The 22672-nt window shown below is 46.2% G+C and overlaps 1 protein-coding gene across 1 annotated transcript in view; it reads right to left on the reverse strand.

Moving 5' to 3' along the window:
- Positions 1-22672, reverse strand: part of ILVBL (ilvB acetolactate synthase like) — a 115640-nt gene that overhangs the window by 66801 nt on the left and 26167 nt on the right. The window contains exons 7-10 of the mRNA XM_073585506.1: positions 5750-5849; positions 3836-3933; positions 3517-3653; positions 40-174 (exon numbers count right to left, since the gene is read on the reverse strand). Of these exons, the coding sequence (XP_073441607.1) occupies positions 40-174; positions 3517-3653; positions 3836-3933; positions 5750-5849 (470 nt within the window). The remainder of the gene's footprint in view (positions 1-39; positions 175-3516; positions 3654-3835; positions 3934-5749; positions 5850-22672) is intronic.

Consider the following 22672-nt stretch of genomic DNA (forward strand, 5'->3'; position numbering starts at 1 on the left):
AAAGAAGAAAAGACTCCTTTTTGGACATAGAAATTTTACCTTGAATAGCAACGGTTGGCTTCCAAAACATATCGGAGTTCTTCAAGAGCTGAGAGCGGTCTCTATTCACAGCGATGATCTTACTGCGTCTGTTCAACACGCGGCCATAGGAAAGCCGAAAATCACACACTGTACCTAAATTATGAATAAAATGAGAACGATGAGAAGAGGCTATAAATACTTGAGAGAACTTGTCCTAAAAGTCAAAGTATCCATTTATATGGTCAGCCGTATGTTCCTATGGTTTATGCTGAAATCTGACCACAAGTTTACAACTTTATTGACGTTCATTTATTTTCTTAGACCTGTCCCACCATTGATGTGTCCCAGTGTGGAACTTTATTTTTATGCACAAAGGTAACTGTCTGGAAGTAAAATTTTAAGTGTAACTAAACTTTTATTTGTTTAATAATTTTGTCCAACATGTAAAGTTATAAAACTTTGCAAATAACTTTATTAGTGGATTTATCTTTTTGTAAAAAAAATAATAATTTGCTTCTAAGTGGTTTTCAAACCCCACCTTTTCCCCAATTTGGAGTACAGCTGATGGCAGTGATGGGTCAGCTCAGCCCCTATTTCTCACTATCTCTGGAGATAAGCTGCTGCAGAAGACTGGTCTGATAAGCAGGAGAAGGAGACAGGGGCTGACCCATCACTTCCATCATCTGTACTCCAAATATTCTGATCTCAATGCAGCTGAAGAAAGAACATACAAATTTGGAGTACAGATGAAGGCAATAAAAGGGTCAACACCTTCCTCCACATCTGAGTGTTCTGCTTATCTGAGGAATCTCCTGCAGTAGCTTAACTCCAAAGTTAGTAAGAGACAGATGCAGAGCCTCTCACTGCCAGTATCAGTACTCCACATGAGTAGGAGCTGCTAGGAAACCATTAACATGCATTTTTTTTTATATAGAAAGGAAGACAGTCTAATAAATTGGTTTGGCAATATTCATAAATTTTCATGCTGGACAAAATTATTTTAAAAAAGTGAAAGTTTAGTTACTCTTTAACCGCTTCCCGACCGCCCACTGTAGATAAACGTTGGCGCTTGCTGGGCTTTGTGCAGCGCCGACTTTTATCTACTGTCGGCGGTTTTGTGCCCCCCCCCCGGGACCCCCACATACCTTATAACACGGGGATCCCGGTGCACAATGCATGCTGGGACCCCCGACGTCATCGAGACCTGATTGGTTCAGGTCCTGATGACGTCAGCGTCACAGCAGCCAATGAGAGCGCTCGCTGGGAAAGCTGCTTGTTTCCCGGCGATCTCACTCATTGTAACGCGACTTCTCCTCTGATCTCACACTGACAGATGATCAGAGGTGAAGCAGCGTTACTGTGTGACTAGATCGCTCCCTGGCACAGCTGATCGCTGCCTGGCACAGCTGTGCCAGGCAGCGATCTTGTCACACAGTAACGCTGCTTCACCTCTGATCATCTGTCAGTGTAAGATCAGAGGAGAAGTCACGTTACTGTGTGCCAGGCAGCGATCTTGTCACATAGTAACGCTGCTTCACCTCTGATCATCTGTCAGTGTGAGATCAGAGGAGAAGTCGCGTTACAATGAGTCAGCTCACAGGGCAGCGATCTTGTCACAAAAAGAAAAAAAAGTAAAAAAAAAAAAAAAAAAAAAAAAAAAAGCAGGTACACAGGTTAGGGCTAGGGCTAGGGCTAGGGTTAAGGTTATGGGTGTGTTGGTGTTAGGTTTGTGGTTAGGGTTATGGTTAGGGCTGAGATTAGGGTTAGGGGTGTGTTGGGGTTAGGGTTGGAATTAGAATTAGGGGTTTCCACTGTTTAGGTACATCAGGGGCTCTGTAAATGCAATATGACGCCCGCAGACCATTCCATCAAAGTCTGCATTTCAGAACGTCACTACTTCCCTTCCGAGCCCCACCGTGTGCCCAAACAGTAGTTTTCTCCCACATATGTGGTACCAGCATACTCAGGACAAATTGGACAACAACTCTTAGGGTCCAATTTCTCCTGTTACCCTTGTGAAAATAAAAATTGGGGGCTAAAAGATCATTTTTGTAGAAAAAAAAAGATTTTTTTTATTTTCACGCCTCTACATTATAAACTTTACTGAAACACTTGGGGGTTCAAAGTGCTCACCACACATCTAAATAAGTTCCTTGGGGGGTCTAGTTTCCAAAATGAGGTCACATGTGGGGGGTTTCCACTGTTTAGGTACATCAGGGGCTCTGCAAACGCGACATGACACCCGCAGACCATTCCATCAAAGTCTGCATTTCAGAACGTCACTACTTCCCTTCCGAGCCCCACCGTGTGCCCAAACAGTAGTTTTCTTCCAAATATGGGGTACCAGTGTACTCAGAACAAATTGGACAACAACTTTTGGGGTCCAATTTCTCCTGTTACCCTTGTGAAAATAAGAAATTGGGGGCTAAAAGATCATTTTATGGAAAAAAAATGATTTTTTATTTTCATGGCTCTACGTTATAAACTTCTGTGAAGCACTTGGGGGTTCAAAGTGTTCACGACACATCTAGATAAATTCTTTAAGGGGTCTAGTTTCCAAAATGGGGTCACTTGTGGGGGGTTTCCACTGTTTAGGCACATCAGGGGCTCTCCAAATGCGACATGGCGTCCGATCTCAATTCCAGCCAATTCTGCATTGAAAAAGTCAAACGGCACTCCTTCCGTTCTGAGCTCTGCCGTGTGCTCAAACAGTGGTTTAGCCACTGGCGTATTCGGGAGAAATTGCACAAAAAATTTTGTGGTTCATTTTCTCTTTTTACACTTGTGAAAATAAAAAAAATGGTTTTGAAGTAAAATGTTTGTGAAAAAAAGTTAAATGTTTATTTTTTCCTTCCATATTCCATTCATTCATGTGAAGCACCTGAAGGGTTAATAAGCTTCTTGAATGTGGTTTTGAGTACATTGAGAGGTGCAGTTTTTAGAATGGTGTCACTTTTGGGTATTTTCTGTCATATTGACCTCCCAAACTCACTTCAAATGTGAGGTGGTCCCTAAAAAAAAAAAATGGTGTTGCAAATTTTGTTGTAAAAATGAGAAATCGCTGGTCAACTTTTAACCCTTATAACTTCCTAAAAAAAAAAAATTATGTTTCCAAAATTGTGCAGATGTAAAGTAGACATGTGGGAAATGTTATTTATTAACTATTTTGTGCGATATCACTCTCTGATTTAAGGGCATAAAAATTAAAAGTTTGAAAATTGCAAAATTTTCTACATTTTCGCCAAATTTTGATTTTTTTTAACAAATAAGCGCAGATCATATCTAAAAAATTTTTACCACCATCATGAAGTACAATATGTCATGAGAAAACAATGTCAGAATCAGTAGGATCCGTTGAAGCGTTCTAGAGTTATGACCTCATAAAGTGACACTGGTCAGAATTTAAAAAATTGGCCCGGTCACGAAGGCAAAAACAGGCTCAGGTGCGAAGGGGTTAAAAATCAGTGTGTGCCTTAGTCGGGTGCAGCTCCTTACCAGCCAGGATTACTAAATCTGCCTCCTTAAGTGCATCCCTTCGGTTCTGACGTATATGTATGGGGCTGTCTCTTCCCAGCATGCCTCTGGCCATTCCACCCAAGAAAGTCGGGATGCCCAAAGATTCCAAGGCCTTCCTGAAGGACAAGAAAAACATTAATTTAGGGAGGAATGCTCTAATGTTCTGTATCTTTTCTCTGGATTTTTTTTTTCTTTTTTTTGACCAGAGATCTGCATTCATATGAAAATGCATAATTTTTCTGAGAGGAAGTAATATGTGAACAAAGCAGCCTTATAGTAGAGCACTATGCTGTAGTACCTGAGATTGTCCACAGGTGTCGGGGGCAAAGTGCACTGACTGCCCAGGATGAAGACCGGTTTCTTAGCGCGGCTCAACAATTCCACACACTTCTGGATCTGCAGAACCAAAAAGCGCAAGATTGGTTTGAATCAATCTTGGACATAAGCTATATGGAGTATTTTTGGAGGGGGATATATACGGTAGTTGATTTATGGTAAAACCCAATAGGAAGCAAATGGCTGAATCTCCAATAAGTGACCTACAGTGCACTGCGAAAGTAATTCGGCCCCCTGGAACTTTTCAACCTTTTCCCACATATCATGCTTCAAACAAAGATACCAAATGTAAATTTTTGGTGAAGAATCAACAAGTGGAACACAATTGTGAAGCTGAACGAAATTTATTGGTTATTTTAAATTTTTGTGAAAATTCAAAAACTGAAAAGTGGGGCGTGCAATATTATTCGGTCCCTTTACTTTCAGTGCAGCAAATACACTCCAGAAGTTCATTGTGGATCTCTGAATGATCGATCCAATGTTGTCCTAAATGACTAATGATGATAAATATAATCCACCTGTGTGTAATCAAGTCTCCGTATAAATGCACCTGCTCTGTGATAGTCTCAGGGTTCTGTTTGAAGCACAGAGAGCATCATGAAGACCAAGGAACACAACAGGCAGGTCCGTGATACTGTTGTGGAGAAGTTTAAAGCCGGATTTGGATACAAATGATTTCCAAAACTTTAAACATCCCAAGGAGCACTGTGCAAGCGATCATATTGAAATGGAAGGAGTATCTACCAAGACCCGGCCGTCCCTCTAAACTTTCATCTCAAACAAGAAGAAGAGTGATCAGAGATGCAGCCAAGAGGCCCATGATCACTCTAGATGAACTGCAGAGGTCTACAGCTGAGGTGGGACAGTCTGTCCATAGGACAATAGAGCACAAATCTGCACAAATCTGCACAAATCTGCACAAATACACTGCACAAATCTGGCCTTTATGGAAGAAAACTATTTCTCAAAGCTATCCATCAAAAGTGTCGCTTAAAGTTTGCAACAAGCAACCTGGGAGACACACCAAACATGTGGAAGAAGGTGCTCTGGTCAGATGAAACCAAAATCGAACTTTTTGGCAACAATGCCAAATGATATGTTTGGCGTAAAGGCAACACAGCTCATCACCCTGAACACACCATCCCCACTGTAAATTTGGTGGTGGCAGCATCATGGTTTGGGCCTGCTTTTCTTCAGCAGGGACAGGGAAGATGATTAAAATTGATGGGAAGATGGATGGAGCCAAATACAGGACCATTCTTGAAGAAAACCTGTTGGAGTCGGCAAAAGACCTGAGACTGGGACGGAGATTTGTCTTCCAACAAGACAATGATCCCAAACATAAAGCAAAATCTACAATGGAATGGTTCACAAATAAACGTATCCAGGTGTTAGAATGGCCAAGTCAAAGTTCAGACCTGAATCCAATCGAGAATCTGTGGAAAGAGCTGAAAACTGCTGTTCACAAACGATCTCCATCAAACCTCACTGATCTCGAGCTGTTTGCCAAGGAAGAATGGGCAAGAATTTCAGTCTCTTGATGTACAAAACTGATAGAGACATATCCCAAGCGACTTGCAGCTGTAATCGCAGCAAAAGGTGGCGCAACAAAGTATTAAGTTATTGGGCCGAACAATATTGCAAAATAACCAATAAATTTCGTTCAACTTTACAAGTGTGTCCCACTTGTTGATTCTTCACCAAAAATTTACATTTGGTATCTTTAAGTTTGAAGCATGATATGTGGGAAAAGGTTGAAAAGTTCCAGGGGGCTGAATACTTTCGCAAAGGCACTGTACATCCATTAATTACAAGCAGTTATTACAAAATAACAAATGCAAAGTATTCAACCCCCAACTGGACTAAACTCCCTGACCTGCTCAGTCGTGGCCTTAGGGATGGAGACGGGAAGAGGGGAAGTGTCTCTTGGCTCCCAGGCTCCAGCAAACAGGTTATTCAGATGATTCTGCAAGTACCTATGGGGTGGGAAAATATAATAGTAATATTTATAATATATTTACAATACAGGTCCATCCCTGCTAATATAGAATCAAAGAACATTTCCTACCATCACCTTTTTAAAAAGAAAAAAAATAAAACAACAAAAAGCACATGGGTACAAAATTGCTTTTACCTATAATACACACACACACACACACACACACATATTACATAATAATAATATTTATGTAGCGCCAACATATTCCGCAGCGGTTTAGAGTTTAACCGTTTCAAAACACAAGTCATAAGTAACAGCGTTAACAATACAATAATTAAAGCAAAATAAGACGAAATAAGCCGCCCCTGCTCGTGAGTGCTTACAAAATACAATGAGGTGAGGGAGATACAAAGTACAGGTGTGTATTTACAATTGTGGATTTACAATGAAGGTCCAGGCATCTTGAGGGAGTGAAGGATGGATGGAGATAGTGAATGGGCTACAAACGCACACTTACACATAGAATGACTGATTAGTGAACGTGATAGGCCGCTCTGAACAAATGTGTTTTCAGGGAGCGCCTAAAACTATGCAAATTGTGGTTAGTCCTAATTTTTTGGGGTAGAGCATTCCAGAGGATAGGAGAAGCACGGGAGAAGTTTTGGAGTCGGGAGTGGGAGGTACGGATTAGTGCAGAGGTTAGTCGAAAGTCGTTTGCAGAGCGCAGCGATCGGCTAGGCCGATAGACAGAAATGAGGGAGGAGATGTAGGAGGGTGCCGCACTGTGGAGAGCTTTGTGGGTGAGAACAAGTACTTTGAATTGGATCCTATAATGAATGGGCAGCCAGTGTAATGACTGACGAAGAGCGGACACGTCCGAGTACCGATTAGCCAGATGGACGACCCTGGCCGCTGCATTAAGTATGGACTGGAGAGGGGATAGTCGAGTGACGGGGAGGCCAATTAATAGAGCTTGCAGTAATCCAGGCGAGAGTGGATCAATGCTACAGTGAGGGTTTTTGTTGTTTCCAAGGTGAGAAAAGCACAAAAAGAGGACTTGAAGGTGCACCAATAATATGAAACAGCAAATAGAGCAAAGAGGTTTACCCGTATAGGCCTCCAGACAAATGCACTCTCAGGGTGCAGTGGACCCATATAGTTAAGATGGCAACACAGGTGCATGAATACCGATATAAAACAACTGCTCGCAGCCTACCAATATATGGAGGGGGCGGTTGCCTGGTATGTTAATGCACAGCAAAACACTTGCATGCGGCGCTGTTCACACTAAGGCCATGCACAGCATCCAGGCCAGCCTAGTAGTGACACCCTTCTATTAGCTCAGGCGGGCTGGCCCAGCGCTATCAAAATGCATGCCATGTGAACAGACGCCGCAGTTTGCAAGACCAAATGGGCCCAACTGCACCCTGGATAAAAAGTGCAAAAAACACATTAAAAAAATTATTTTAAATAATGTGGAGTATTAGCTGATATTTTGGCCAAAATACGTGAGCCCGTACCTAACACTAATCCTAGGACTAATAAAGCACAAAAAGAGGACTTCAAGTCCTCTTTTTGTGCTTTATTAGTCCTAGGATTAGTGTTAGGTACCCGTAAACGTGGAGATCTTTGACATGGGTTACGGGCTCACGTATTTTGGCCAAAATATCAGCTAATACTCCACATTATTTAAAATAATTTTTTTAATGTGTTTTTTGCACTTTTTATCCAGGGTGCAGTTGGGCCCATTTGGTCTTGCAAACTGCGGCGTCTGTTCACATGGCATGCATTTTGATAGCGCTGGGCCAGCCCGCCTGAGCTAATAGAAGGGTGTCACTACTAGGCTGGCCTGGATGCTGTGCATGGCCTTAGTGTGAACAGCGCCGCATGCAAGTGTTTTGCTGTGCATTAACATACCAGGCAACCGCCCCCTCCATATATTGGTAGGCTGCGAGCGGTTGTTTTATATCGGTATTCATGCACCTGTGTTGCCATCTTAACTATATGGGTCCACTGCACCCTGAGAGTGCATTTGTCTGGAGGCCTATACGGGTAAACCTCTTTGCTCTATTTGCTGTTTCATGCAAGGTGAGAAAAGGGCGGATTCTAGAGATGTTCTTTAGGTGTAAGCGGCAAGAGCGGGCAAGATATTGTATATGGGATGTGAAGGAGAGATTGGTGTCAAACATAACACCCAGACAGCGCGCCTGCTGCCGGGGTGTTATTGTGGTACCACCCACGGAGAGGGAAATGTCAGATTTAGGGAGGTTAGTAGACGGCGGGAGCAGAAGTAGTTCAGTTTTGGAGAGGTTGCGTTTCAGATAGAGAGTGGACATGATATTGGAGACTGCGGACAGACAGTCACTGGCATTCTGTAGTACAGCGGGTAAGGTCGGGGGAAGACTATATAGTTGTGTGTCATCAGCATAAAGATGGTACTGAAAGCCAAATCTGCTGATGGTCTGTCCAATTGGGGCCGTGTAGAGAGAGAAAAGAAGGGGGGCCAAGGACTGAACCCTGAGGTACCCCGACAGCAAGAGGAAGAGGAGATGACGTGGAGCCAGAGAACAAAACACTGAAGGAGCGGTCAGAGAGATAGGAAGAGAACCAGGAGAGAGCAGTTTCCTTAATGCCTAGTGACTGGAGCCTAGAGTAGGAGATGGTGGTCAACAGTATCGAAAGCTGCAGATAGGTCAAGAAGAATGAGCAGAGAGTGGTCACCATTACATTTTTCTGTCAGAAGGTCATTGGTCACTTTGATGAGTGCAGTTTTAGTCGAATGTAGGGGGCGGAAGCCGGACTGTGAAGGGTCTAGAAGGGAGTGAGTGGAGAGGTAACGGGTAAGACGGGAGTAAACTAGGCATTCCAAAAGTTTAGAGATGAAGGGGAGATTGGAGACTGGTCTGTAGTTGTTTGTGCAGGATGGGTCGAGAGCGGGTTTCTTAAGTAATGGAGTAACAATGGCGTGTTTGAAGGAGGATGGGAAAATGCCCGAGGAGAGGGAGAGATTAAAGATTGTAGTTAGGTGGGTTGTGACGACTGGAGAGACTGGAGGAGATGTGAGAGAATGGGGTCGGTAGTGCATGTAGTCAGACGAGAAGGAGAGAGGAGTCTGGAGACTTCTTCTGTGATGGGATCAAATGTGGAAAGTGAGCCAGGGGAGATGCAGGAAGGGATGGGAGTCACAGCACTTGATGGTTGGGAGCAGATTTCCTGACGGATATTATCTATTTTTTCTGTGAAGTGGGAGGCCAGGTCATCAGCACAAATGTCTGTGATAGGGGCTTATGCTTTTGGCCTGAGGAGGGAGTGAGAAGTGTCAAAAAGTTTCTTGGGGTTGTTGGCTAGTGAGGAGATCAGGGTGGTGAAGTAGGTCTGTTTGGCGAGGTGAACGGCAGCGCTATAGGTTCTCAACGTAAATTTGAAGTGGATGAAGTCTTCTGGTGTGCGGGTTTTTCTCCATAGGCGCATATATATATATATATATATATATTATATTATATTATATTATAATATAATATATATATATATATATATATACACATATACACACACACACATTATATATATATATATATATATATACATATATATATATACACACACATACATACACACACACCTTGCTTATTCTGTAAATTTGCCCACTGACAAAGACATGAACAGTCTATAATTTTAAGAGTAGGTTAATTTTAACATTGAGAGATAGAATATCAAATATAATATAAAATCCAGAAAATCACATTGTATAAATTATATAAATTTGCAATTTGCAGGGAGAAATAGGGGTTTTATGTGTACTCACCATAAAATCCTTTTCTCTGAGCCAATCATTGGGGGACACAGACCATGGGTGTTATTTTGCTGCCACTAGGAGGCTGCCGCTAGGTTGAAACAAAAAGTTAACTCCTCCCCTGCGGTATACAGCCTCGTGCTTGCTCCAAGTGAACCAGTTCTGTGCAAAAGCAGTAGGAGATCATTAATATCATATCAGAGTACAACACATCAAGCAAAAGAAAGTAAGAATAAGCCAAAACGCTAACAGGGTGGGTGCTGTCTCCCCCAATGATTGGCTCGGAGAAAAGGATTTTACGCTGAGTACACAAAAATCCCTATTTCTCTTTTGCCTCATTGGGAGACAGACCATGGGACGTCCCAAAGCAGTCCCTGGGTGGGGAACAACATAACAGATAGAACCCCCATGTACCAACTGACTAATGGTGCACTATCGCCGCACAGAGTACATCGGCCAAGGGCCTCGGATGCAGAAGTCTGAATGTGAATATTGTGAGCAGGCAGGACCAAGTCATCGCCTTGCAGACCTGTTCTGCCGACGCCTGATGCCAAAGGCACAAGAAGCGCCCACCAGTCGAGAAGAGTGTGCTTTAATCCCCTTCTGGGATAGGCTTGCCTCTGATGTGGTAGGATTTTTGAATAGCTGAGCGAAACTCTCTGGCTATTGTGTGAAACTCTCTGGCTATTGTGGCCATAAAGTGACCTACAGAAGGGCGCCGTGCTCAAGACATACCTTTTGAAAGTCCTCACCACACGCAGGGCGTGAAGAGCTCTTTCTTCCCGATGTACTGGTGCTGGACCAAAAGAGGGAAGGTCAATGTCTTCGTTAAGGTGGAAAAACGAGACCAAGTTGGACAAAAAGCACGGAGACGGTCTGAGGAAAAGCAGGAAAAAGAGAACTCGACAGAATATAGCGAACAACTTCGACTCGCCTGACAAACGATGCTGCAACAAGAAGGCTACATCACGACACAGAACGGTCGGCGAGACGTCCTGCCAATGCTATGAGAGGTGTCTCCTGAAGAGCACCCAGGACCAAATTAAGGTCCCAGGTCTCTAACAGAATTTTATAGGGGGGTACCACCTGGGGGACCCTCTGAATGAAAATCCTCACTTACAGTTTTGGAAGCAATCCTGCGCTGGAATAAAAAAACCGATAAAAAAAAAATCTGGCCTCTGAGGGAGCTGAACGCCAAAAACCTAACTCCAATCCAGTCTGGAGAAATTCCAAAATGGATGGAACGTAGAAAAAGAACACGACGAAGACATCCACGGGCTCTGCATCATGCAAAAAAGGTTTTCCGGTGCGGTGATGCAAGCTGATGCAGGCTTCCAGGCGCCAATCATGGTGGAACCACATGATGAGAAAAGAACCTCGGTCTGAGTTACAACCGAGGCTTTAACGGCCAAGCCATGAAACACAGGGTCCCTGAGTTCTGGTAGCGTATCGGACCTTAGCAGAGCAGATCTAGACGATGCGGCAGTCGCCAAGGATTGTCGGCGATGATCTGTACCAACTCTGCATACCACGCCCGGCGAGACCATCCAGGGTGACTAGGTCCACTGGAACCCCCCTCCACCTTGATATTCCCGACGACCTTCGGAAGTAAAGGAGGATGAAACTCATGCCACGGAGTAACCAGTGCATCCACCCCAATGGCATTTGGATCCCGAGACCCAGCTAAGAAGCTGGATACCTTGGTGTTCAATTTTGAAACCATCCGATCCACATGCAGAGTCTCCAACGAATGCAGATCTGTTGAAAGACCCCCGAATGAAGCTCCCACTGTGCCAAGGAGAAACCCTGACAGCTGACAAAGTCTGCCGCCCAGCTTTGCACGCCTAGGATGTGTGCTGCTGAAATTACCGAGTGGTTCCACTCTACCCATCAGAGAATGTGGGCTACGTCGCACATGGCCCCCTTGCTGCCGGTACCCTATTGATGGTTGATATATGCCACAGCGGTGGCATTTTGCGATATAATTCAAACGGGGTGACCCACCAGGGAGGGAGTAATGGAACTGCTGCAGGACTAGCCGGATCGCTCAGATTTTCAGGACGATGATCGGGAAGCTCAACTCCTGAGTTGACCAGGGCCCCTGTGCAGTGTGATGTCTAAAGACTACTCCTCAACCAAGGAGGCAGGCGTCGGTGGTCACCATTGAAATGAAAGATAAGATTTTTCCTGGTTGAGAGAAGGCCTCAATGTCCTCCACCTGAGACTGCTTCACCCGGAGGGGCAAGTGGCACCAGATGGACTGGAGGAAGAATGGCAAAGTGCACAGCTCCTTGAAGGGCTAGGAGCTTGTCTCGAGGGAGAGCTGGCTGGAAAGAGGGGAAGCTTGCTAAAGTTTCACAGCCAGCCTAGGCCAGAAAAATACGAATGCACTCCACACAATCCTGGAAGGGCGGCCCTTGATTAGGAGTTAGAAAGTCGTCCGAGTAAGGCAGGATGCCCATAAACCCTAAAGTGCAAGGTGGACATGACAGCCAGCACGACCTATGGGAACACTCTGGGAGCAGTAGCGAGGCTGACGAGTAAGGGTGTGAACTGAAAAGGCTGTTAGTGAATGGTGAAGCGCAAGAATTTCTAGTGAGGGGAAAAAATCTGAATATGGAGATAAGCATCCTGAATGTTGAAGAATGCTAGAAACGCCCTCTTTTTTTTTTTTAACGAAGTAATGGCCACACGGAAAAACACCATTCGGAAATGGCGGATCCTGACAAACTTGTTAGAAGTTTGGGATTTCATATGGGTCCTACGGTCCCGTCCTTTCTTTGGGCCTTAAATGGGGTCAAGTAAAAACTCGTTTTAACACGGAGAATGTATGGCTCGGGAAAAAACCCTTGCCCTCACCTGTGATTTCTGGAAGACCGAAAGGAAAGAACCTTGATGACGGACGAAAGAAAGATCGATTTCATTTCCGAAAGACACCAGGTCTCTGACCCATTCGTTGAGAACAATGTAAAAAACTAGACCTGACGAAAAACAGAAGTAGGCGGCCACCTATTTGACTGGTGTCAACCAGATAACACCAGGAGTCATTGGGTGGAAAATGTCTGGGACCTGGATCCCTTAGAACCAGGGCTGTACTGGCCATCTGGCAATTCTGGTAAATGCCGAAGGGCCTGACTGGACGTGGGCTGCCTTGTCCGCTACGTTAATAACAGAACCGCTATTCCAAGACACCAATACTGTTAGGAGTCATGACGGAGCACAAAGTCACTGACTGTCACTTACCCCAGCAGGCCCCAGGTATCATTAGAAATATTAGTCTTGTAGTAAATCTTCCTTTCCTCCATCCAGGGTAATATTAGTAATATATCCCATCTGGTGCTTGGAGGCTGTTTGGGTCAACCCTTCCACTGCCGGCTGGGCCTATACCTGGGATCTTTTGTCCTCTCGCAGGGAGGCCCTAATCCAGAAGAGATAGAAGTAGTGGACCAACCCAGATTGGTGTGAAAGGACCGAAACCATACTTTGACACCTAAACCTTGCTGGGGAAGAAATTTGTTCATCTCTCCCGTAGCAACAGGGATAAACTGATCCAGCGTCTCTCCAAATAAAGGGACAACTCTGGTAAGGGAGAGATGTTAGAGACCCTTGAGTTTAAAGGTTGGATAAGGTCCCAGCGTGGACACCCATTCGACATAGTGCAGGGCAGTCTAAAAACTCCTAGACTCCAGCTATCCACCAGACTACTCCTTAGTAGCTGGCAATACAGGCCACCGCACCCAACAACCCCGAGAGCTTGAAGACGGAACGAGCCGTGGAATTTTTAATTGATGATCCATCCGGCCAGGATAGAAGGGTTCTGGATGCCATGCGGGGTACTGGCGGGTTTACCGCAGGAGACTCAGCCCAATCTTTCCGCAGATCAGCTGAAAAAAGGGTTCCTCGCTTCCAGAGGCTTCTGACCTGTGAAGCTTTTATCTGGTTGCTCGTGTGCAGGGTTATGTTTAGTCCTTTGAAGGACACAGATACGGGCAGAGCCAGAATCCTCGTCAACCTTCAGAGTCTGGTTGACGGCCTCAATAAGCGAATCCACCATTCTCTAGAACTCTAGCGAGTCCAGCTCCAAGGAGACATCTGACTCAAACACAAGAGTTTTGTTCGCTGCAAATGTCTGGTGGGGGAGCGCGAGAAACAGAGCTCACGGAAGCGAAGGCACGCGATAGCTCAGGTAACGTACTACGGATCCATTTTCTAGACGCCTGTACGTTTCTAGAATGCTTGCGGCCCCTGCTACCCGACTGCTCCTGTGTAGAATAGAATCCATCAGTATCAGTCCTACGAACGCTCCGATTCACAGATTGAATCCCTCTGTGATCAAATCTCTTTGGCCAGAGAAGCCATATATTGTGATCGTGATGAAGCCCACTCAGGGGAACTAAGTACACTGGGATCGGTGGCGGCAGAAGGCTCCAGAGCGCATTTGGGGTCGTGGGCTTTGTGAAGAAGAATGTAAGAGACCTATTGTGACTGATGCATTTAATAGGGATTTCTACCCATACTGCCTTTAATAGGGACATCCCCGACCGGGGAAGACTGCAAGGGAATACAGCAGAGGGAGAGGAAGTGGAGCCTTCTTACCTTGTAGTAAATCATCCTGTGATCCCTGGCGTCCACATTGGAATAGCGCTGTCCTCAGCGCCATATTATCGCCGGGTCCCGTGTAGTCTCGACTTCCGGATGCCAGTACATGTCCGGAAGCGGCAGGAGGATGAAAATGGCCTCCGAGATTTGCAGAGGCGCTTCTCATCCTTGACGAGAAGCGCTCGTAAAGTGGGTGGAGCCGCCGGAGCGCGTCATAGCACAGGCGGAGCCTCGAGTCGCGGCCTACACAAGGTCTAAGCCGGGGACTACATTTTTGGCACCGGCCGGCGCCAAGCAGGGAAGATGAAAGAAACCCCCTCCCCCCGCAGGAAAAAACGTGGATCCGCCGTCTAGCACCGTCCAGACTGCTGCGCAGAGCCCTCCAGCTGCTTCAGACCTGGCACTTTCCCGGAAGCTGCCAGATGGCAGAGTACACAGCTCTATCCAGCAGGTCAGAAAAAACAAAAAATTCTCCCTGCTGCTGCTGTTTTGGACAGTGCAAGGAACCCTTGATCCACCCTCCCTTTGTTAGGGAGTTGGAGAGGGACCGTCAGCCTACTTGCATCATCTGCTTTATCAGTGGTGATGCAGTGGGGGCTGCATGGACGCCAAGGAAGAAAGTGCCTCCGTACATCCACAGAGTTCAAGTCCCCGGGTGGATAGGGCTGGCTGTCCAGCACTAGGCCTGGCTGCAGAAGAGGATGCATGGAGGCGACACTCCATATGTTCGTCTGTTGATGGTGCGGTGAGATCGGTGCCCTTTAAGCGACCCGTCGCTGCTAAAAATCAGCTCAGGCAACGGCATCCCACGTCGCAGGAGCGAACACGAGGAGGAACACTCCATGTGCTCGCCTGTTGTTGGTTCGGAGCCTTGAAAGGTTCCGTCGCCCCTTCAACTGCAGAAAAAGGTAAAAATCAAAATCTTAAAAAGTTAAAAATAAAAAAAGGATTTTGTGGTCTGAAGACCAGACCCATGTGCTTCCTACGGACACTAAGCAAGAACTGGATCACTTGGAGCCAGCACGAGGGTGTATACTGCAGAAGAGGAGCTAACTTTTTGTTTCAACTTAGTGTCAGCCTTCTAGTGGCAGCAGGATAACACCCATGGTCTGTCTCTCCCAATGAGGCGAAAGAGAAATAAGTATTTGATCCCCTAACAAACATTAAGATGCTCCTAATCACCTCGTTACATGCTTTAAAGACAGCGGTCTTACATAGTCACCTTTATAAAATATTCCTGTCCACAGACTCAATCAGTCAGACTAACCTTTACAACAAGGACAAGACCAATGAGCTTTCTAAGGATGTCAGGGACAAGATCATAGACCTGCACAAAGCTGGAATGGGCTACAAAACCATACGTAAGATGCTGATTGAAAAGGAGACAACTGTTGGTGAAATGGTATAACTCAAAGAACACAGTCCCCACTGTCAAGCATGGAGGTGGAAACATTATGTTTGGGGATGTTTTTCTGCTAAGGGCACAGGACTACTTCACCGCATGAATGGGACAATGGATGGAGCCATGTACCGTAAAATCCTGAGTGACAGCCTCCTACCCTCCGCCAGAACATTAAAAAGACGGATTTTTGGTGCTCACCATAAAATGTCTTTCTTGGAGCCTTCACTGGGGTACTCAGGTAACCATGGGTGTATGCTGCTGTTGCTAGGAGGTGGACACTAGGTAAAAAAAGGAAACTAGCTCCTTCTCAGCAGAATACACCCACTGACAGGCACCAAGTACCTCAGTTTGTGTTAAAGCAGTAGGAGAAGCAACCAGAAAATATCTTATGTACCAATCCAACAACAAAGGCACGTAGGCCCAAAGTGGTACAAATAGTTAGGGAGGGTGCTGTGTCCCCCAATGAAGGCGCCAAGAAAGAGATTTTATGGTGAGTACCAAAAATCCCTCTTTATAGCTTCATTGGAGGACACAGGTAACCATGGGATGTCTCAAAGCAGTCCCAAGGGTGGCAAACAGAAAGAATGCAAAGAAAACAGACATAGGTCCGCCAGTGCATAACAGCTGCCTGTATCATCTTCCTTACCAGGCCTGCATCAGACGAGGCATGGGTATGAACCCTGTAAAACCTCGCGAAAGTATGCAAAGATGACCAAGTCACAGCTTTACAAATCTGTAAAGCCGAAGCCTGGTGATGAACTGCCCAGGAAGCTCCTACTGCCCGGGTGGAGTGAGCCTTTACCCACGGAGGAGGCTGTATATCCTGAACGCGGTATGCCTCCAATATTGCCAAAAGAATCCAATAGGCAATAGTGGATTTGGAAGTTGGAATCCCCTTACGACGACCTTCATATATGACAAAAAGGTCATCAGAGAGGCGAAAGGAAGCAGTTTGCATGCGGACCGGATGGCCTGCAAGGAGGGACTGCCAGCGGACAAGAAAAATTGCCCCATCTCCAGAAGATTGATGGGGAGAGCGGCTTCTTGGTCGTTCCAGCGACCCTGTGCTGTGTGATGAAGGAAGACCGCTCCCGAACCGAGGAGACTGGCATCGGTGGTGATAACCTGCCACCGAAGGGAGGAAGGACTTCCCACAAAGGACTGAGGCAGAGAGCGTCCACCCGTTCAGGGATTGCCTCACCTTGAGGGGCAGAAGCACAGGCCAGTCCAGGGAGACAAGAGGGCCAACTGAAGAGGACGAGTATGGAACTGGGCAAATGGCACTGCTTCCATGGCAGCGATCATCTTTCCCAGGACTCTCATGCAGGACCGTAGGGGGAAAGGAATTGGTCGCTTTAGAAGGCGGATTCCCTGGTAGAGAGAAAGAAACTTTTCCTTTGGAAGGAAGACATAGGCTTGGGCCGTGTCAATCCTCACCCCCAGAAACACCAGGTGTTGAGCTGGGGTCAAGAAGGACTTCTTCCTTTCCCCTTGGTAGAAAAACGGCTCTGCTGGGAGGAAGTCCCTGGTCGCTTTATAAAACGGATCCCCTGGTAGACAGAGAGAAAAACTTTTCCTTTGGAAGACACAGGCTTGGGCAGTGTCGAACCTCATGCCCAGAAACACCAGGTGCTGAGCTGGGGTCAGGGAAGACCAGTCGAGATGGACCAGAGTGTCCAAGGTGATCTGAAGACTCTGGTCGCAGCTTTGGCGGTACGGCCTCTTGATCAGGAGATCGTCTAAGTAAGTGATTATGGGGGCGTGGCTATGTAGCAGCAGAGAGAAGACGCACTTGGCAAGAGCTCCTAACATCCTGAAGATATCCGACCAGCGGACCCTTACCACCGCCTCATATTTGCCAATTTTCGGACCCTCTGGACTCTGGGGCGCTCCTGGACCCCCGCGAGAGAGTGTGGCAGGACTCCTGTGTGCTTGCAGCTGTGAAGACCGGGGAGGCCGGCGGGGCCAGCACGGGGCGGCGGCCATCTCGGAAAAGCACACTCTGCCTGTGGGAAACGCGGCGCCGGGTTACCATGGCTGCAGCGCTGACAGACGGTGAGCAGATACCCTGAAGATCTGTGGGAGACAAGCGGTGTGTGCCCTGAAAGATTGGGCCCCGCGTTCCCCCTCTTTGCTAAGTCACCTGGCCTGCCAGCGTCATTACGGTAAGGACTTGGATCCCTCTCTGGCTGCTATCCCTGTGGGGTGCTGAGGGTCTTTCCCCGGGTTATAAGGGCCCTTGTCTGCTGCTCGGAGCTAGACATTGCCTCCCTGTGTGACTCTGCAGATCTGTGCTGCTCCTGGGACCCTGCAGCCACTATCTGATAGTCTTACTACATCTATAACTTTAACTCAGGAGACTTCAGAGTGCACTCTCTCTAATATCCGGCTGTGCCCTACTGCTATTGAAATGAGTCGTTCCAAGGGGTCGGGAGCGGCTGAAAAGCTGAAGGAATATGCCAGAATAGACCATACTGATGTCTCAAGATCTCTTAAAAATAATCCTTCACAGGCTCAGCGTAAGAACCGCCCCTCTGAGGGTGGGGAGGAGAGTGAGCAAGAGGAATTAACTCTTAAATAGGCGTCTGAATAACTGACGCAGTCCATCTCCTTAATCAGGACATCTCTGAGTGGGAAGATAGAGGACGTGTACACCGAGGTGGGACGCCTCCGACAAGATATACAAGCCACGATGGGCCGCATTACGGTGGTGGAGACAAGGGTATCCCTTGTAGAAGACACCATCACACCTATGGAAGCCAAACTAACGAAAGTGGCAGGCTCTATGAACGCGTGGAGGCAAAAAGCAGATGACCTGGAGAACAGAATGCGTCGGAATAATAACCGAATTATTGGACTGCCGGAACGCTCGGAAGGACAACACCCGGGGCAATTCCTAGAAGATTGGCTTAAAACTACTCTGGGAGACGAATTCTCCCCAATATTTGCAGTGGAGAGGGTTCACAGGGTCCCTACTAGGCCTCTTCCTCCTGGAACCCCACCTAGACCTTTTCTGGCGCGTATCCTCAACTGCATAGACAGAGACGTGGCTTTGCGTCTGGCGCGGCAAAAAAGTCCTATCAAGTTCAACAATGTCACGATCTCGATTTTCCAAGACTTCTCTATGGAACTTCAGAACCAACGGGCACAGTTTACGGAAGTCAAAAGGCATCTACGGGAGATGAATGTTATGTACTCGATTTACCCGGCTCGGCTCCGGGTGGTCCACGAGGGTTCTACTTTGTTTTTTTTACAGATAAAGCGGAGGCGGCTGAGTGGCTACGGTCCCACAAAGGGTCTGTTGCAAAGGAATCCTAACGTATCTATTGCTAGCTGGTATTTTTCTATTAACTGGCTGATTGGAGCTTTACTCGAAAGCGTCCAAGTTACCAACAATACCGGACACTGGGCTCAGTGACGGTGTCCCCTTGCTTGCTTCATGATGGGAGTACAGGACTCTGCTCCCGTATTGTTTGTTGTTTATTCACTTCGTTTTTTTTCCGCAGTGGTTTTTTTTTTTTTTTTTTTTTTTTTTTTTTTTTTAGGTAAAAATCGCAGCCGACAACAATTTCAGTCTCTAGGTGATGTCTCAAATTTTGCCCGGGTAATGTTATGCACCATATTCATCGGAGTAAAATATGGGGTCTGAGTTGATATGTATGACATGGAATGTGAGGGGTATAAAAACCCCTCAAAAAAAGATCTACGTTTTCTCACAGATAAGACATTATCGCCCTCACATTGTGGCCTTGGTGGAGACGCACCTGACCAGGGAGTATCCCGGTGCATGCAGAAGCTTGGGTACAATGGTCTGTCCATGCATTCAACACCAGCTATTCGAGAGGGATCTCACTGCTGGTACATAGAGACGTCAGATGGGAAGCCAGGGAGACTTGGAGGGACCCTGAGGGCCGCTTTATTTTTGTCCATGCATTGATAAATGCCAGGAAATATGTAGTCTTATGTGTTTATAATACCCCCCCCCGGCTCGTATATCCATTCTGCAGAAGGCAATGAGTTTTGCCTTTAATTACCCAGAAGCAGAGACTTGAACATGGTCATGAACAATTGCCTTGATAAATTGAGGTTGGATGATGGAGTGACTGGGGGGTCCTCTTCACCGACTACAACCCCGCTGTCATTATTTATGGGGGGTGGCGGGTGGTTGGATTCAAGGAGGGTGCGTCACCATGAGTTAAGGGAATATACCTGCCACTCATACACTAAACCCTCTCTATCACGCATAGACTATATATTTGGTTCTAGCGGTCTGACAATGTGGGTGGCTGATATAGAGCATGGAAGTAGGGGGATCTCAGACCATACACCGGACATCCATAAACTTAAATATGGACAAGTAAACAATGGGATAGCTTGGAAGTTGAATCCTTTCTGGTTAAAGTTGATGGGACCTCCTGACAGAACGACTGATTAGTTGCATTGCTTCATTGCGTCCCACCCGGAACCTCAAGATATTAATTTATTTTGGGATGCCCTTAAGGCATACCTGAGGGGCTGTTTGTCCTCCACGATCTCTTATATTAAGCAGGTAACCTCAAGAGAAGATGATGAGGTGGAGCAACGATTGAAAGACTCAAGAGGCTACATATATAGCTAACCAAACTAGCGGGAACAGGATTGAGTGGCTGGCTGCCCAGAGGTTATACATTCAGCATGTGTTATACATTCAGCATGTGGACACTAAATCTAAGCGTAAACTATTCTTTACCCGTCAATCTTATTTCGAATTGGGGAACCAGACGGGCAAATTCTTGGCCTATCTGGTGCGCCAACATTGCACCTCTAATACAATATTACAGATTCGTAGGGCGGATGGTCTATTGGTGTCTTCGACCGAGGAGATTCTTGGCTGTTTTCATGACTACTACAGGTCACTGTATGAATCTAAAAGTGACTTTGACAATTTGGGGTGTTTAGACTATTTGTCAGATGTGTCATTCCCCACATTAGATCCTGAACAGCGAGCCCTTATGGACGCTGTGTTCACCGCAGAGGAGATAGAAAATGTTATGACAGACATGGCTTCTGGGAAGGCCCCTGGACCAGATGGGTTCCCTATTGAATTATATAGGAAATACCGGGATATATTGACGCCACTTTTGGTGAAGGTATTTCGGGGAATTTGGGAAGGGAAATCTATGCCCGAGTCCTTTTATGAGGCTAATATAGTGCTTAGGAAGGAGGGGAAGGACCCTTGGAATGTGGATCCTATCGCCCTATTTCATTAGTAAATGTGGACTATAAAATTTTCACCAAGATCCTAGCTACTAGACTGAATTCAATTATATTGAACCTTATACATCCTGATCAAACGGGCTTTATGCCTGGTAAAAGTACTTCCATTAACATTAGACGAGTCCAGTCAATAGTCCAATATAGTTAACTAATGCCAGACAACAAATGGGCATTGGCATCATTAGCTGCTGCCAAGGCTTTTGACTCTCTTGAATGGCCTTTCCTCTCCCCATGCTCGCAAAGGTATGGCTTTGGCAATAAATTTATAACATGGATCAAAATATTATATATGAAACCCAAGGCCCGTATTATAGTAAATAACTCTATATCTGAGTCTCTGATTACAAACGGGAACCTGTCAAGGCTGCCCTCTTTCCCCAGCCCTCTTCTCCCTTGCGATTGAGGCACTAGCAATACGTACAAAGTCCTCCCTTAACATCAAAGGTATAGCTATAGCAGTTCGGGTGGATACCATAGGCCTATATGCCGACGACATGGTGATATTCATGAATGAAGCGGAAGAAACTTTGCCACAGGTGATATCCCTTATAGATAGATTCAGTAAATATTCAGGTTTACATATAAATTGGGAGAAGTCTGCCCTGTTGCCCCTTTCCCATGCTCCGATGCCCCAGCTGGAGGCTCTCTCATCGCGGTCTATTGTATCTAGCTTTAAATATTTGGGCATCCATATATCTCAGAATAGTACGCTTGATTTACAACTTAATGTCCACCCACTGCTGGAACTAGTTAAAGTTAAATTTGCATCCTGGAGTAGGCTCCCATTGTCTGGCCAGACGCATTAATCTGATTAAAATGATATTACTCCCTAAAGGTACTGTCACACTTAGCGAAGCACCAGAGATCCCGACAACGATATGGATTGCTGGTGCATCGCTAAGTGGTCGCTAGCGAGCTGCCACACAGGCAGATCACACCAGCGACATAGCAGCGGTCGGGGGTCGCTACTTACCTGTCAGACACGGTGATCCTGACGTCCTCCCGCGTCCACGCGTCGCTCGTCGGCGCCACAGGAAGCCCATGACGACGAGAAACGGCCCAGGCCGTTCTCGCACGATCAGCGATAACCAGCGGGGGAGCCGGTCGGAGGTAAGTATCAGACATAGCGATATCGCTAGCAATATCGCTATAACGTCACAAAACCAGTGACGTTATAGCGATATTGCTATCGATATCGCTAGCGATATCGCTTAGTGTGACAGGCCCTTTAGTTTAGCTACTTCCTTCAGCACAGTGCTGTAACGGTGCCCAGGTCCTTTTTTGTAAATCTCAATTCCCTGGTCACGTCCTTTATATGGGGGAAAACTAGGCCCAAACTTAAATTGTCCACTTTACAAAGACCAAAAAAGGGAGGTGGGGCGGCGTTACCAAATTTTTTCCTATACTACTTAGCTGGGCAGGCTAAAGCTTTAGTAAATGGATGCCGGGTAATTGCCTCCCCAATTCTGAAAATCACCTGCTTCACGCTGCACAAGCGGATTGCCTATTAGGTTTCCTTGAGTTAGAGAAAACTAATGTCCCACGTCTGCTGCCCCTGCTCCGGCTGGCACAATCAATATGGAGGCAAATCAAGAACGTAATTGGGTTTAAAGATTTTATAGCTGAAATGCCCCTGTGGAAAAATGACTATTTTCCGGAATTACTAAATCACCTATCCACCGTTTTTTGGATTCAGTATAACGTCTCTTCAATGGGAGACCTGTATGACCAAGGGATCTTAAAGTCTTTTGAACAATTACAGGTCACACATGATATTCTGAGATCTCAATTTTTTCGCTATTTAAAGCTG

Source organism: Dendrobates tinctorius, unplaced genomic scaffold (assembly GCF_039654945.1).
Source record: "Dendrobates tinctorius isolate UK_male_01 unplaced genomic scaffold, ASM3965494v1 ptg000086l, whole genome shotgun sequence".
Lineage (NCBI taxonomy): Eukaryota > Metazoa > Chordata > Amphibia > Anura > Dendrobatidae > Dendrobates > Dendrobates tinctorius.